The sequence below is a fragment of the Madurella fahalii genome, assembly GCF_045866475.1.
Source record: "Madurella fahalii IFM 68171 DNA, scaffold_2, whole genome shotgun sequence".
In the NCBI taxonomy this organism is placed as follows: Eukaryota; Fungi; Ascomycota; class Sordariomycetes; order Sordariales; genus Madurella; species Madurella fahalii.
In genome coordinates this window covers 4,241,439-4,253,848 of record NW_027263972.1, presented here as the reverse complement: position 1 = coordinate 4,253,848, position 12,410 = coordinate 4,241,439, and the positions used below count along the sequence as shown (strand labels likewise).

Genomic DNA, 12,410 nt, shown 5'->3' with positions numbered 1-12,410 from the left:
GCTGCAGCGGGGGCGCAAGTGCACGAAATGCCTATAGTACTTCAGCCTCTAGGTCCACCAGCTCGTTCAGCAAGCCGTGGACCGCGGGACATCCCGGCATCGTCGCCGCGAACAGTCATTGCCCGTGACGGTCGATGACACCATGAGCGCCTCGCCCCGTCCACACAGGCGGACGGCAAACACGTGCGTCACGTGTCGAGCCCGCAAGGTCCGATGCGACGGCCGGCGAGGCATCTGCACCAACTGTGAGCGGCTCGACTTTGCCTGCTCGTACGACGAAAATGCCAACGTCGAGATGGTCCAGGGCGGCAGCCATGGAGCGCCCATCTCGGTGCCCCGCCGCCGAGCCCGGCAGGCGTGCCAGAACTGCCATGCCAGGAAGGCTCGGTGCAGCGGTTCATTGCCCAGTTGCGACCGGTGCCGTGCTCAGGGTCTCGAGTGCGTCTACCGGCCGGGGAAGCGGTCGCTGCCGTTGCCGAGCCCCTCCGCCGCGCCCTCGCCAGGGGCAGCGATGCACGACGACGCGCAGATACGTCTGAGCTCACCGAATGATCGCGGCACCTCGGCCAGCAGCACCGCGAGCCCTGCCCCTGCCGTCGTCGCCCATCATGCAGACCCTGCGGAGGTTGTTGTCCTCCGGGCTTTCGACAGCTTCTTCCGCCATGTCCACCACATCCCGATGTTTTCCTTCTTGCATCGCGCGTCCCTAATGGAACGATACCATGCCGGCACGCTGGACCGCTCTCTCATCCTTGCCCTTGTTGGGATCACGGCTTTGCTGACGGACCTCGGCCCCGGCATGGAGGATTACGGCAACCGATGCATCCAAGAAGCCGTGTCCGTGTGTCTGGCAGAGCTCGAGAAGCCGTCCATCCCCCGTCTGCAGACACTAGTCATTGCCGTCAAACACCGCATTCTGTCGAAGCGCTACTCGGGGGCCTTCATGCTCCACGCTATTGCCAGCCGCTTTGCCACGGCTCTGCGGCTGAACCACGAGAGCCCGGACCTCTGCTTCCTGGCGCGAGAGTCACGGCGCCGGCTGGTGTGGTCGCTGTACATGATTGACTCGTTCATATCGGCAGGCCAGCCGGATCTCGCACTCTGGCCTGATGCCGAGCATCAGATCCATGTGCAGCTCCCCTGCAACGAACGAAACTTCGAGTTCGACTTGCCCGAGCCCACCGAACTCCTCAGGCCGCCGGCTCCTGACCCCGCGGGTGTCATCCCGCCATTGCCAGACGTGCTCGGTTTCATGGCACTTCACGTCCGCATCCAATGGATGCGCACTCGAATATTACAGTGCACCTCCAAGGTGATCGCGTCACCATCAGAAGTGTTATCCAGACTGCCTGGCCAGTGTGCCGAGCTCGCTGCCGAGCTGGAGGCGTTCGAGGCGAGGTTACCGCAATCGTTCCGCTGGTCTGAGAACAATCTGCGTCTGCGGACCTATTCTCCCAGGCTGGGCATCTTCATCATGACCCATGTCTGGTGGAGGCAATGCCATCTCGATCTATACCGCCTGTTCCTCCCCGGTCTGCGAGAAGCACTTGCTCCAGCCGCGCTACAGCAACTAGATCCTCACTTCGCCACACACAAGCGCCGGAGCTGCTATGAGCACGCGAGGGCCATGGCTGACATGTTTGCGCAGCTCCTAGCTCTCGGGAGCAGCGCCCCTGTCACGGACCTTGACATGCCCGGATGCGCCTTTCAATGTTCGAGGGTTTTGTACCACAGCCTGCAGACGGACGGAGGTAATCTCGGTTTTACTCAGGAACGTGTGCAGGAACTTGCCTCTGTCTGTCTCCGAGCCGCTCGGCAGTCGACGGCCGGACCGGCATCTGCTAGTATTGTATGTTCTTCGCCAGCTCAACACGTCCATGAACGAGTACTGACAGTCGATCCCCAGCAAGCTGATATTGAACGGCTCATTGCAAATGGACTGTCGCTGCCAGAAGTCCCGCCGGCCTTGCCTAGCCGCACTCGCGGTCTCGCAGTCGGAATGGACATGCCGTACCTTGGGCAACCGATGCCCAGCGCTACCCACACGCCAGCAGTGGCTCTTCCTCCCGGTCCAATCAACCGGACGCAAGTAGAGCATCTTCAGATGCCTATGCCAGGACTAGCAGTGACACCCATCGACCCGCTAGGCCTGCCCATGGCTGAGACGGTGATGCCCAGCGTGGCCCCGGCTTCCCAGACGAGCGTAGGGACAAGTGCCAGTAATGCATTCGAAGAGGTAGCTGACGGGCTCAACTTTGGGTCTGAATGGTTCGGGCCAGAGTCGTGGTCGGTCTTCTCGCCTGGCTGGTCCAACTTTGGGCACTTCCCTGGGACCAGCGCGTGATCGAGCGCGTGCCGCGATGCAGCCAGGGCTCCGCGACACTTTACAGGCGAGTTTTCTCCGGCGTGGGTTAGCCGTGGTCAAAAATGACGGCGAGCCCGTCACGCCATCGAGGGTTCTGATGTCGCCATCCCCGCTTACTTGCCGGGGGGTTGCGTTTTAGCGCATCGTGGCGCTTCTTTTTGCATTTTTGTGGGGTTCGCAGGCCTGAATAATGCATGGCATATCAACGCAGAAAGGATGCGGATGAGAGAGCTGCTTGTTGCTCGATATTACATTAAATCATGACGGTATTTCTAGATGGCTCGTGTACATCATTAAAAGACATTACAAATACAGCAGATCCCCATCTCCGGCGCGTCCAGTCGCCTGGTCATACCAAGCGAAACCCCCCCAACCCCCTTTTAGCCTCTCACCGCAGGAGCGGGGTCTCCTCTGACGGACTGTCACCACTGCCCCTCCGGGCTCCTACGGCGACAACCGTGACCCTCGGATCCGGATCGACCGTCCGCTCCCGGTAGATCCACCCGAGGCAGATACCGGCACCTGGGCCCAGCACGACTGACGCTCCGACCATCACGAGGACTACCCTCCATCCCGCTTCGACAAGGATCCAGTACACAACGGTTAGTCCGATGAAGAAGGCGTTGATGATGACAAACTTTGTGGTTGCGCGCGTCATCTCTCTCCGGTCATCGGGCTGCGTCAGGCTCCAGATGAGCAGCCCGTGGGACAGGACGGAGCAGACGATGGGCACGGCGTACATGGCGAGCAGCGCCGGCCGGTTCGACTCGAGGTGGAGGCTGACCTGCCAGCCGTCGCGCGCGGCCAGCACGGCCCTGCGGACGAGCCGGCGCACGAGCGAGACCCAGACGGGGAAGAAGAGCCACGCGAGCACCGCGGCGGGCTCGTCCAGGACCAGCATCAGCACGGCGGGGACGACGTAGCCGGCGGCCACGGCGGCCGGGATGGCCACCGTCTCGGCGACCTTGGCCAGGTGGCGCATCGCCTCGCCAAAGGTCGGATCGGCGGGCTCGGGCAGCCGGGCCGGTCCCCCCTGACGGCGGGCGGCGATGATGGCCCTGCTGCGGTGGAAGTAGGCGGGGATGATGACGAGCTCCCAGACCAGGGCGCCACCCACCAGGTCGAAGACGAGCCAGGGGCCGGTCGGGCAGGCGATCAGCACGCTGGGCGAGTTGCAGATGCGCGCGGCCTCGACGGTGCTGACGGTCAGCAGGCCGGCCACGAACGACAGGGCGACGGCCATGACGCTAAAGGCGCGCGCCGACGCGACGGCCTCGTGGAAGAAGCTGACCACGAAGCACGCCGGGCTGCCGACGAGGGGGATGTGCGACAGCCACGGGACCCGGGACCGCGCGTGGCATTGGCTGTAGAGCATGTAGATGTTGGTGTCGCTGTGGGCGAAGAAGACGTAGCCCGTCAGCGCGGCCAGCAGGATGGGCACGACGAGCAGGTACCGCAGCGGGAGGGCGTGCACCGCATGTCGCGCGCGGCGGCGAGTTGGCGAGTCCATCCTTTCGGAGCGCGCGGGTGTGTGCGCGCGTGCTGTTCCTTTCCTTTCTCAGAGTGCGAGAGAGGGAACCTGTCCCATTTGAGAGATCAGGAGGTTGTTTTTTTTTTGGACTTGGAGTTCAATCTCGTGATTTGTTTTCTCTTGGCGGGTTGCAGTCACCCGACCGTTTCCATTCTTGCAGGACCCCGCGATTTTCGTGGGCATGGCAAATTTGCGGGCAACCCCTCTCAATCTGGCAGGTGCTGCCACTTGACAATACTAATGATACACAAACTTTCCCTTCATCAAGTAACACTCTGCTGCGTAAGGAGGGCAGGGGCCGTGGATTGACCTCATGATCGTTTGTTACCACAATGTCAGACGAAATTCTGCGTGGCAGTTCTGGTACAGCTGGGTTTCTTATCTCGGAACCTCTGATGTCACCCCCATCACAGTCTGTGGGCATCTCGGAACGGCCTGGGTACGTGGTGCGAGCTGGGTGTGGTAGCTTGGGGGGTATCGGTAATACGCTTCCGGGATTTGTCAGAGCCCATCACTCATTCAAATCCTCCTCAGTTTCGGGAAACTGGTCTACTGCCTTGCATAGAACCTGACTCTGAATTCCCCGGCACACGCAACGATCAGCAACTGGCCAAGACTGGTAGGCTGCGACTGTTGCGGAAAGAGAATACTAGGAATCTCTAAAGTCCGAAAAGAGCCGCTCCCTATGGCATTGCCGCCGCCTGCTTTACCAAGTCGACCACGGTCTCTCTGAAACTGCGATATGTGATTCCCAGCTCCCTGGCAACCGTCTCGCCATCAATGCCGCGGCGGGTATCCGGATGTTGCTGCTCCAACGTCCTGCCTTTTGCGAATTCAAACTCATCCCTGATGATCTCGGCCGCGAGGCCATACGAGAAGTACTCGGGAGAGGCGGGAAGGTACCGCTTACCACCAGCTTCGGGGCGCAACAGCGCTTCGGCGTGCGCCTCTGCCAGATCGCGGACGTCAATCCAAAACGAAACGCGCGCGACGGGAAGAGGTATCTTTCCTTGGGCTACCTGCCACAGCATTGCGTTGCTCTCGTTCAGCTCGGCGGTACGCACAACGGGGTGTACTACAGGGCCGAACGTCATGGGCGGGCACAGAGTGACCAGGTCAAACCCAGGCTTGTTCTCTCGGACAAAGTCCCACGCTGCCAGTTCGGCAAATTTCTTGCTCCCTCGGTACGCCAGCACGGCAATGGTCCTAGGGTCGGCTGCCTCCTCATAGCTGAGAGGATTCCAATGGGCTCCAGTGTAAGTGAAATACGGCGCGATTTCCGTATCGATGTCCAGGACTGCTCCAAAGCTAGATGTCATCACGACCCGCTTCACCGTGCCGGCGGCGCCGGCGGCTCTGAGAATCGCGTTGACGCCGTTGATGGCCGGCAGGATGAGTTCCTTCTCGTTGTCGCGAGTATCGTAGGTGAGCGGGCTCGCAATATGAACCACCCCGTCGATCCCGCCGGCTAAAGCAGCTGAGAGATCGCAATCCGGCTGAGAAAAATCGCTGATCTCGACGAAATCGAGCCGGGGTTGCGAATGTGGACGAGCGCCCAGCATAGCGGCCCCCTTCGCTAGAGACCGTGTGGCGCCACGTACTCGGATACCTCTCCTGAGGAGAGAGTCAACCACATGGGCGCCGATAAAGCCAGTTGCGCCAGTAACGAGGACATAGCTCCTGAAGAAGGGTACCGTTAGCCCGGATTCTTGTCCTTGACGATAGGCAGCTGGCTAACAATGAGGAAGACATTGTCCTTCTCTCTGGTCGTTGAGCGGCAGTCTCTGAATGCAAGCAAGCGCTATTTCCGAGTCCTGTTAGTTCTCGAAGAATGACAGTTTCGGTAACTGTGGTTAACAAAGAGGGGAAAGATGTTCGGTTGTCCCTCGAGGATGCAAACTACGGGTTAGGGTTAATACAACAAAGCATTCGGTACAGAGTTCTAATTGCCGGGGCTGGCGAGTGGTCGGGCTACTACTACACTTTAGTGTCACTGGCATGAGATAATACCGTTTTGATAAGATTCGTATTCAAACTGCCTTACATAGCTGAACGTATTTATGATCTTTCTTCCGGCTCCTAAGTTATCAGAAAATCAAGCAAGTTACAATTCCAAAAGAAGATTCAACATTCCAAGAAGACGCTCTCCTTGGATGAGTGCTACTAGTTAGTAGTAGTAACATCAATATATTCTTCACCTCATGCTATACGCTAAAATGTTTTATCACCAGGCAGAAGACTTAACTCCTGTTTGTTGGCCATGGCTTGGTCTACAGCCAGCTGCGGGGTGCTGGCCCTGGGTGACGATTGGGCATCGGCGGTCAAGCCCGTGGTTTGAAAGTCGCCGCCTTGTTCTTTGCCTTGTTCTTTGCCACTGCCCTGCTCGCAGCCTTCGCCATCATTCGGGCCGGTTCCGTTCTCGACTCGAGAACTAGCATTTGTCGTCGAGCCACCGCTAGGAGCGTCTCTAAATTCAATACTACAACCCCCAAAGTTCCCACCCGTAGTCCCCCCGACCGCATCCGTGACTGGAAGCTCATTCGGGCCACCAGCGGCCGTCACAACAGCAACGGCGCTGGCGACAGGAGCCGCTGGGTTTGTAGTGGTTGCATTCCCGGCCTGCCCTACACCTCCCAGCTCAGCCACATGTGCGTGTGGCGGCTGCACATGCCATTGCTGCTGTGAGAACCCGGTGCCAGGCCCATGTTGGGGGCTTTGAAGGAAGGGCGGGGCAGCGATATGAGACACTAGATCAGACTGTCCTAGCCCGAATGACAGGGGGAGATGGTTGCCCAGTGGGGCGTGCGGCCAGGGTTGCGGTTGATGAGCCGCGAGATTGAGTTGAACCAGAGGTTGCTGTTGTTGGTTTCCTTGTGCAGGAGGCGGTACCGTCCCGTTCACAGCAGGAGCCCCCGTAACAACCCATGCGTGCTGTTGAGGGCCAACATGCCACTGAAGGGCAGGCTGCTGTTGCCAATGCGGGAGGGGCAACTGACCGCTCGATGGGCCTGTTCCTGCGTTTGTATGAGGAGCGAAACCGGCAAGGGGAGGCGGTCCATTCTGGGGAGGCGGTCCATTCTGGGGAGGCGGTCCATTCTGGGGAGGCGGTCCATTCTGGGGAGGCGGTCCATTCTGGGGAGGCGGTCCATTCTGGGGAGGCGGTCCATTCTGGGGAGGCGGTCCATTCTGGAGAGGCGGATTCCACACTCCGAGGGGCTGGGCCAGGCTATTGTGTCCCGTTCCAGGAGTTGAAGCTCCTGGGGACTGAGGGCTCCACGTTTTCCCCTGTCCGGTTGCCCATTGCTTTCCGGAATGAGCTGTCTGGCCTGCGCCCATCATGGGCATTGATCCTGGGCTTGGGGTACCCGCCGGACTCCATGCCGTCTGTTGTCCTGCCACATTTGGTTGTGGTGGTGATTGAAGAGGAGGCTGCCCACCGGTGCCCGGGCTTGTGCTGCCTTGCGTTGGTATCTGCGGAGTTGCGTTTGCAGCGGTGGTATATCCAGCCGGCCAAGCCGGCGGAGGCTTGCCCTGACTATTGGGATGAGGGTAAGGAGGCTGCACCCCAGGCTCCTGGGAATACCCAAGCGACGGAGCGGCCCCTTGTGACTGAGGAAGCTGCTGCAGTCCTGCTCCCCCGCCAGCCGGGGGAGCATAACCAGGCCCGCTGATCATTGCCCCAGCATTTGTAGGGGCGGTGGCTGCGGACGGGAAACTCGGAGTTTGACCGTATGATGTCGGCTGCAATAACCCCTGCTCCCCTGATCTGGCACCGGTTCGGAAGAGATTGTTTGAGCCATACGCCGAGGCAGTTGAAGGCGGCAGCCCCTGAGTTTGCGCGTCGACTGTTGGTGGGGGCGTAGCTGCCGCCGGCACAAGGCCGTTTACACCAGATGCTATCTTGGCTTGGGCGGCTGAAATCACCCTCTGTCTCTGCAGCGCGGCCGCCTGCGACGCGGCAACCTGAGCGTTTGTGGCAGCTGCGTGAGCATTTGAGGCAGCGTTCTTGATAGCGCCGCCGAGCCGGCTCGCTGTCTTCTTGCTCCATTTCACTGTCTCCTTGCTGAAAACAGAGTTGGCAAAATCACCAAGCTTCTGGCCAGTTTGGAAGCTTGTGGTTGTGCCGACGGGTTTGGAGAGTTTGTATGCTTGATTCTGGAGCGGTGCCGGAGAGCTGTACTGAGGGGCTGCCAATGCCGGCCGCGAGAAGGGCAATGACGGCGTGATGGAGGGTGTAGACGGTATGGCCGATGGCTGGGAAATACCATGCGCCGAGCTTAGAGGAAAAGGCTGAGGCGGAAACGTGGCCGGCCTGGCTGGGAAGGCTGCCGGGATATACGTCCCCGTCGTGGGCGTCTGCGGAGGCGGCGGTGCCGGGGAAGATTGCTGATGGTGTGGGGAAGCCGGCGGCCTTGGAATCTGTGAAGGCGCAGCCGCTGTAGGAGACAGGTGTGGGGATGTGGGTTGTTGTGTCCATAACGGCGATGCCTCGCGAGCAGGCAATTGATGTGGCGACGATGTAAAAGGAGGCGCAGATGTGTACGGAGAGCCCGGTTGCGGGTGGTGGGACCCTATCTGGGGATTGGGATTGTTTGGGTGATAGATAGGCTGGGAGGAATCCTGTCCGCCGTGAGCTGGCTGGGGGTGTTGGCAAATTTGTTCTTCTAGTTGGTGAGTCCGAGCGGCCGAATGCAGCGGTGGTTGTGTAGGGGCCTGGGATGAGCCCGAGAGTTCCGGGGATAGACTGGTGTTTGAGCTGCACTGGGGGGAGCGCCCTGGATGCGGGCTTGGCAAAGGAGAGCCCACCGATAGCTTAGAATCAGTGGATTGGCCTTCAGAACCATGAAAAGGAATGAGACCTTCATGATCAGGAGGGCGTGGAGGCTCGATGGGAATAAGACCCTCATTATCGAGTGACGCTGGCATGCGGCCTGGAAGTGGACCATCGTGCTGATCAACACTCTGTGCGGGCATGACTTGGATATCTTCACCGGAAGGCTTGTGGCCTATGTCCATATGCTGCGATGGTTGAATATCTTGAGCGCCTTGGGCAGGCTGGTCATCTATATGCCCCAGGGGTTCCGATCCCTGGAGTTCAGCAATGAACGGCCGGGTCGGCTGCGCTGACTCTGGCTGCGTCGCCGCCGACGCCCCGTCCTCGAATTCAACAATGCTGGGTAACGGGCCAGGTAAAGGGGCCTCCATCTCGAAAATAAGTGGCGGCCGTGCCATCGGCGGAGGTGTTGGTTGGCCCTGTGCGAGATGTGCTTCGGCGGTATGCCATGGCTGTAACACAGGAGGTGTCGGCAAACTAGGGGCGTAGTACGGAAACTGTTGGGCCGGAGCCTGGTGCACTCTAGAACCCGCAAAATAAGGACTAGCGGCTGGGGTAGGAGAGAAGTAGCCGGCAGAAGGATAAAATGTCTTCTGTTGGCTTTGGACCGGCAGTGTCTGCTTCACGGGCGGCGGCTCATGTGACATGCCCGAGCCCGGCACCGGTTTCCGCTGCAATCGGAGCGGGGCCGGCACCATAGTGTCAATGCTTATATTAGACATGGCGGGCGCCAAGCTGTCGGCATACTGTTGTGGCGGCGGCGACCGTCGATTGTACGGGTCCTGGAGTTGTCCGAACTGCTCGGCTTGCTGAGCTCCATGTTGGCCGATATGCTCCTGCTGCTGCTGCTGTTGGGGGGCGGGGGGGCGGTATGCCGTATATTGTGGTGAATTGTGGCCAGGAAGGCCGTAGGACGGGCCACCGTTGTGCGCCATGACGCAGACCGTCTCGGACGCCGGGACTGTCGCTGGCTACCGGTAGCAGGTAAGGGCAGACGGAAGATTCCAGCCTGGCTCCGCACTCAGTTCGGGGTTTGAGAGGGTGGATGTGTTAGGAAGAGCCAAGACCGGCCACACCGAGCTATTTAATGTGGCTGTGAAAACATCCGCCTCGACCAACAACTGGCGGCTCTGGGGTCCGTCAGGGGTTCGTTCTGGTCGAGATGCTTGGCATGAAGCCGCTAAGCCGTATGCGAGCGCACCCGTCTCAGCCGCACGCTTAGCGACGAAGCATAACAATGCAATAACAACGATAGCAGCAATAACGATGACCAATTTCTTCAAGGCGTAACACCTAAGCGTTGGACTCTAGGTGTGCCAAAATAAGGAACGACAGTTCCTATATTACTAAGGTATTTCGCTCTGCAGCACGGAGTCCTACCATGTGCCCTAGGCACAGTCAGCGGCTACGAGCTGGTTGGGTTAGGGTTTTGAGGCACAGTACCGTGCGGGGTTTGCTAGCGTCTTCTTGGGTCTCGCCGAAGGAGCTCAGTGCTTAGGATAGTTACAATCATCAACGGGTCGGACACCTGAGGAATGACGGTTAGGGTCCATCCCAAACAAGATAAAGATCTCTTGAAACCTATCGCTGGTGAGAGTAACCGGACCCTTAGATTGGAACTTGGGATGATTGCCCTAACGGCCGCTTGAATAGCGGTGCGTTTACACTCGTGAGGTGGCGACAATGGGCCGAAGACACCTCCTGCTCTGCTTTGACGCGTTCGGTACGCTTTTCAAGCCCAAGCGTCCTGTTCCAGAGCAGTATGCGGCCGTGGCACGGCAATACGGACTCGATGGCTTCAGCGTGGGTCAGCTCGAGACTTCGCTCAAAGCTGCCTTCAAAGGTGAATTGCAGGAGCATCCCAACTACGGAAAGGCCAGCGGGATGGGCGCCGAGAAGTGGTGGACAAATGTCAGCATCCAACGTGTCCTAAACTGAATTCCAAATGAATTAGGATCCTAACACACTCAGTAGGTGATCCACAAGACCTTCCAGCCACTGGCCGGGCATGAGAGAGCACTGCCCAGGGAGCTGGCTCCCAGACTCCTGCATCGATTTGCGTCCGACGAGGGTTACGTACCTGCAGCCGGCGTGCAACCTCTCCTCCAGTCCCTGAAGCGGCACCAACCCTATGCGGCTCGCTCGTACCGGATCGTCGTGGGCGTCATTACCAACTCAGACGACAGAGTACCCAATATCCTGTCATCGCTCGGGTTCGATGTCAGCCCCTTGCGCTTCGGGTGCCCTTTCGACACAGCTACAATCGTGGGGAAGCAGTACGACATTGATCTCCATTGCATGTCCTACGATGTCGGATTCGCGAAGCCGGATCGACGCATCTTTGAGGCTGCTGAGACCATGGCCAAGAAGATAGTAGCATTGCAGAGTGAAACTGATTATTCGCTTGAAGACGGCAGCGAGCCGCAAGATGATGTCCCATGGCTCAAGTTATATGTTGGCGATGAGTTCAAGACTGACGTGATTGGAGCTTGGGGGGCAGGGTGGAATTCGGTTCTTACCGGCCCGGCGACAGGCGACCAAACATGTCTCCTGGATCTTAGCCAGCTTAGAGCCGCGACACTCAAGGAAGTCTTCCCGCAGGAACGGATGTCGCCAGTAGCGGTTAGGGCCGAGACCGTCAAAGAGTTGCTCGAGTGGCTTGTACAACAATACGAGAGAACTGGTTGAGCTTGATGGGCACCGCTGCCGTTAGACCCACCCTACTGAAGCTTAAGGTGGATGGGGCAGTGACGGTTAAACATTATAAAGCCAAGTTTTACTACCATCGCTACGAATCCTCGACTATTCTTACGCTTCAACGGTCCAACCTCAGCAGCCGGATTTATACGGATCTCAACGATAAAACTTTCAACCCAAGTTAGGGGCCCGTTATGTGCAGACTAACTCTCATGGTCCACCGGAACGCTTGGGCCCGCCTTGCTATCGATGCCGGAAGTCTCGAATACATGACCTGCCGAAGGACATCATGATAATTATGTACCGAATAGCTGAAGGGGACTTTCTCTGCTTTGAACGCCGTTGAGGGGAGGGTTGGCGCGGGAAGGAAAACGATATCTAAAGCCTTATACATCCACAGCTCCTGTAGAAGCGGGTATCTTAATTTATAATCCAATGAGCTAGAAGCGCAAAGATCTCGGTGATGGCTTGTTGAGAACGAAGGTTATCGTGAGTCTTAATATATCTGGTCCTTATTGTACCATCAAAGGGCTGCGGCGGCATGCATTCAGTAGCAATGTCGTGCCCCCACCGGCGATGTTGGAAGGAGATTATTTTCTCACTCCCGTTGTCGTCAGGCCATTGCCCTCACCTTGCAGGCTCCCTCGGAGTTGTTAGGGTTGCTAATCTATGCTGGCTACGCTTTAGGAATAACCGAGTGGGATTGCACCAAACTTCACTGTATCATAGGACTGTAAATCAAAGGTATCTCAACCGAATGTCGACAGCCCGAGGGCGCCAAACAAACATTCCAAGTATGCCGCGCCGATAACTAGGGAAAGGAAAGGCGATAGGAGAAAGGATAGTGGGTGATGAGGCGCGATATGAGAAAGCAGTAGGCCGTGTGCGTTGCAAAAAGAAAACGAGAAATGTGAATGGCGTGATGAGGTTCTGAACGGATCAGCCCATGGCCTCCTCGAAAGGTGAAAGCCACTGAACCCCCC

The 12,410-nt window shown here is 58.4% G+C and overlaps 5 protein-coding genes across 5 annotated transcripts; 2 read left to right on the top strand and 3 right to left on the bottom strand.

Annotated features, from left to right (window-relative positions):
* Positions 1-142: 142 nt before the first annotated feature.
* Positions 143-2,344, top strand: MFIFM68171_04002 (uncharacterized protein; the record flags this gene model as incomplete). Its single annotated transcript, XM_071059422.1, has 2 exons — positions 143-1,849; positions 1,907-2,344. 2 exons carry the CDS (start codon positions 143-145, stop codon positions 2,342-2,344), a joined length of 2,145 nt encoding a protein of 714 aa, XP_070915523.1.
* Positions 2,345-2,753: 409 nt separating this feature from the next.
* On the bottom strand, positions 2,754-3,875 carry MFIFM68171_04001 (uncharacterized protein; the record flags this gene model as incomplete). The annotated part of the gene is made up of 1 exon (XM_071059421.1): positions 2,754-3,875. The coding sequence occupies one exon, from the start codon at positions 3,873-3,875 to the stop codon at positions 2,754-2,756; it is 1,122 nt and encodes a 373-aa protein (XP_070915522.1).
* A 704-nt stretch (positions 3,876-4,579) lies between these two features.
* Positions 4,580-5,458, bottom strand: MFIFM68171_04000 (uncharacterized protein; the record flags this gene model as incomplete). The annotated part of the gene is made up of 1 exon (XM_071059420.1): positions 4,580-5,458. The coding sequence occupies one exon, from the start codon at positions 5,456-5,458 to the stop codon at positions 4,580-4,582; it is 879 nt and encodes a 292-aa protein (XP_070915521.1).
* Positions 5,459-7,980: 2,522 nt separating this feature from the next.
* On the bottom strand, positions 7,981-8,373 carry MFIFM68171_03999 (uncharacterized protein; the record flags this gene model as incomplete). Its single annotated transcript, XM_071059419.1, has 1 exon — positions 7,981-8,373. One exon carries the CDS (start codon positions 8,371-8,373, stop codon positions 7,981-7,983), a length of 393 nt encoding a protein of 130 aa, XP_070915520.1.
* Positions 8,374-10,413: 2,040 nt separating this feature from the next.
* MFIFM68171_03998 (uncharacterized protein) lies at positions 10,414-11,418 on the top strand (the record flags this gene model as incomplete). The annotated part of the gene is made up of 2 exons (XM_071059418.1): positions 10,414-10,641; positions 10,705-11,418. 2 exons carry the CDS (start codon positions 10,414-10,416, stop codon positions 11,416-11,418), a joined length of 942 nt encoding a protein of 313 aa, XP_070915519.1.
* Positions 11,419-12,410: the final 992 nt, after the last annotated feature.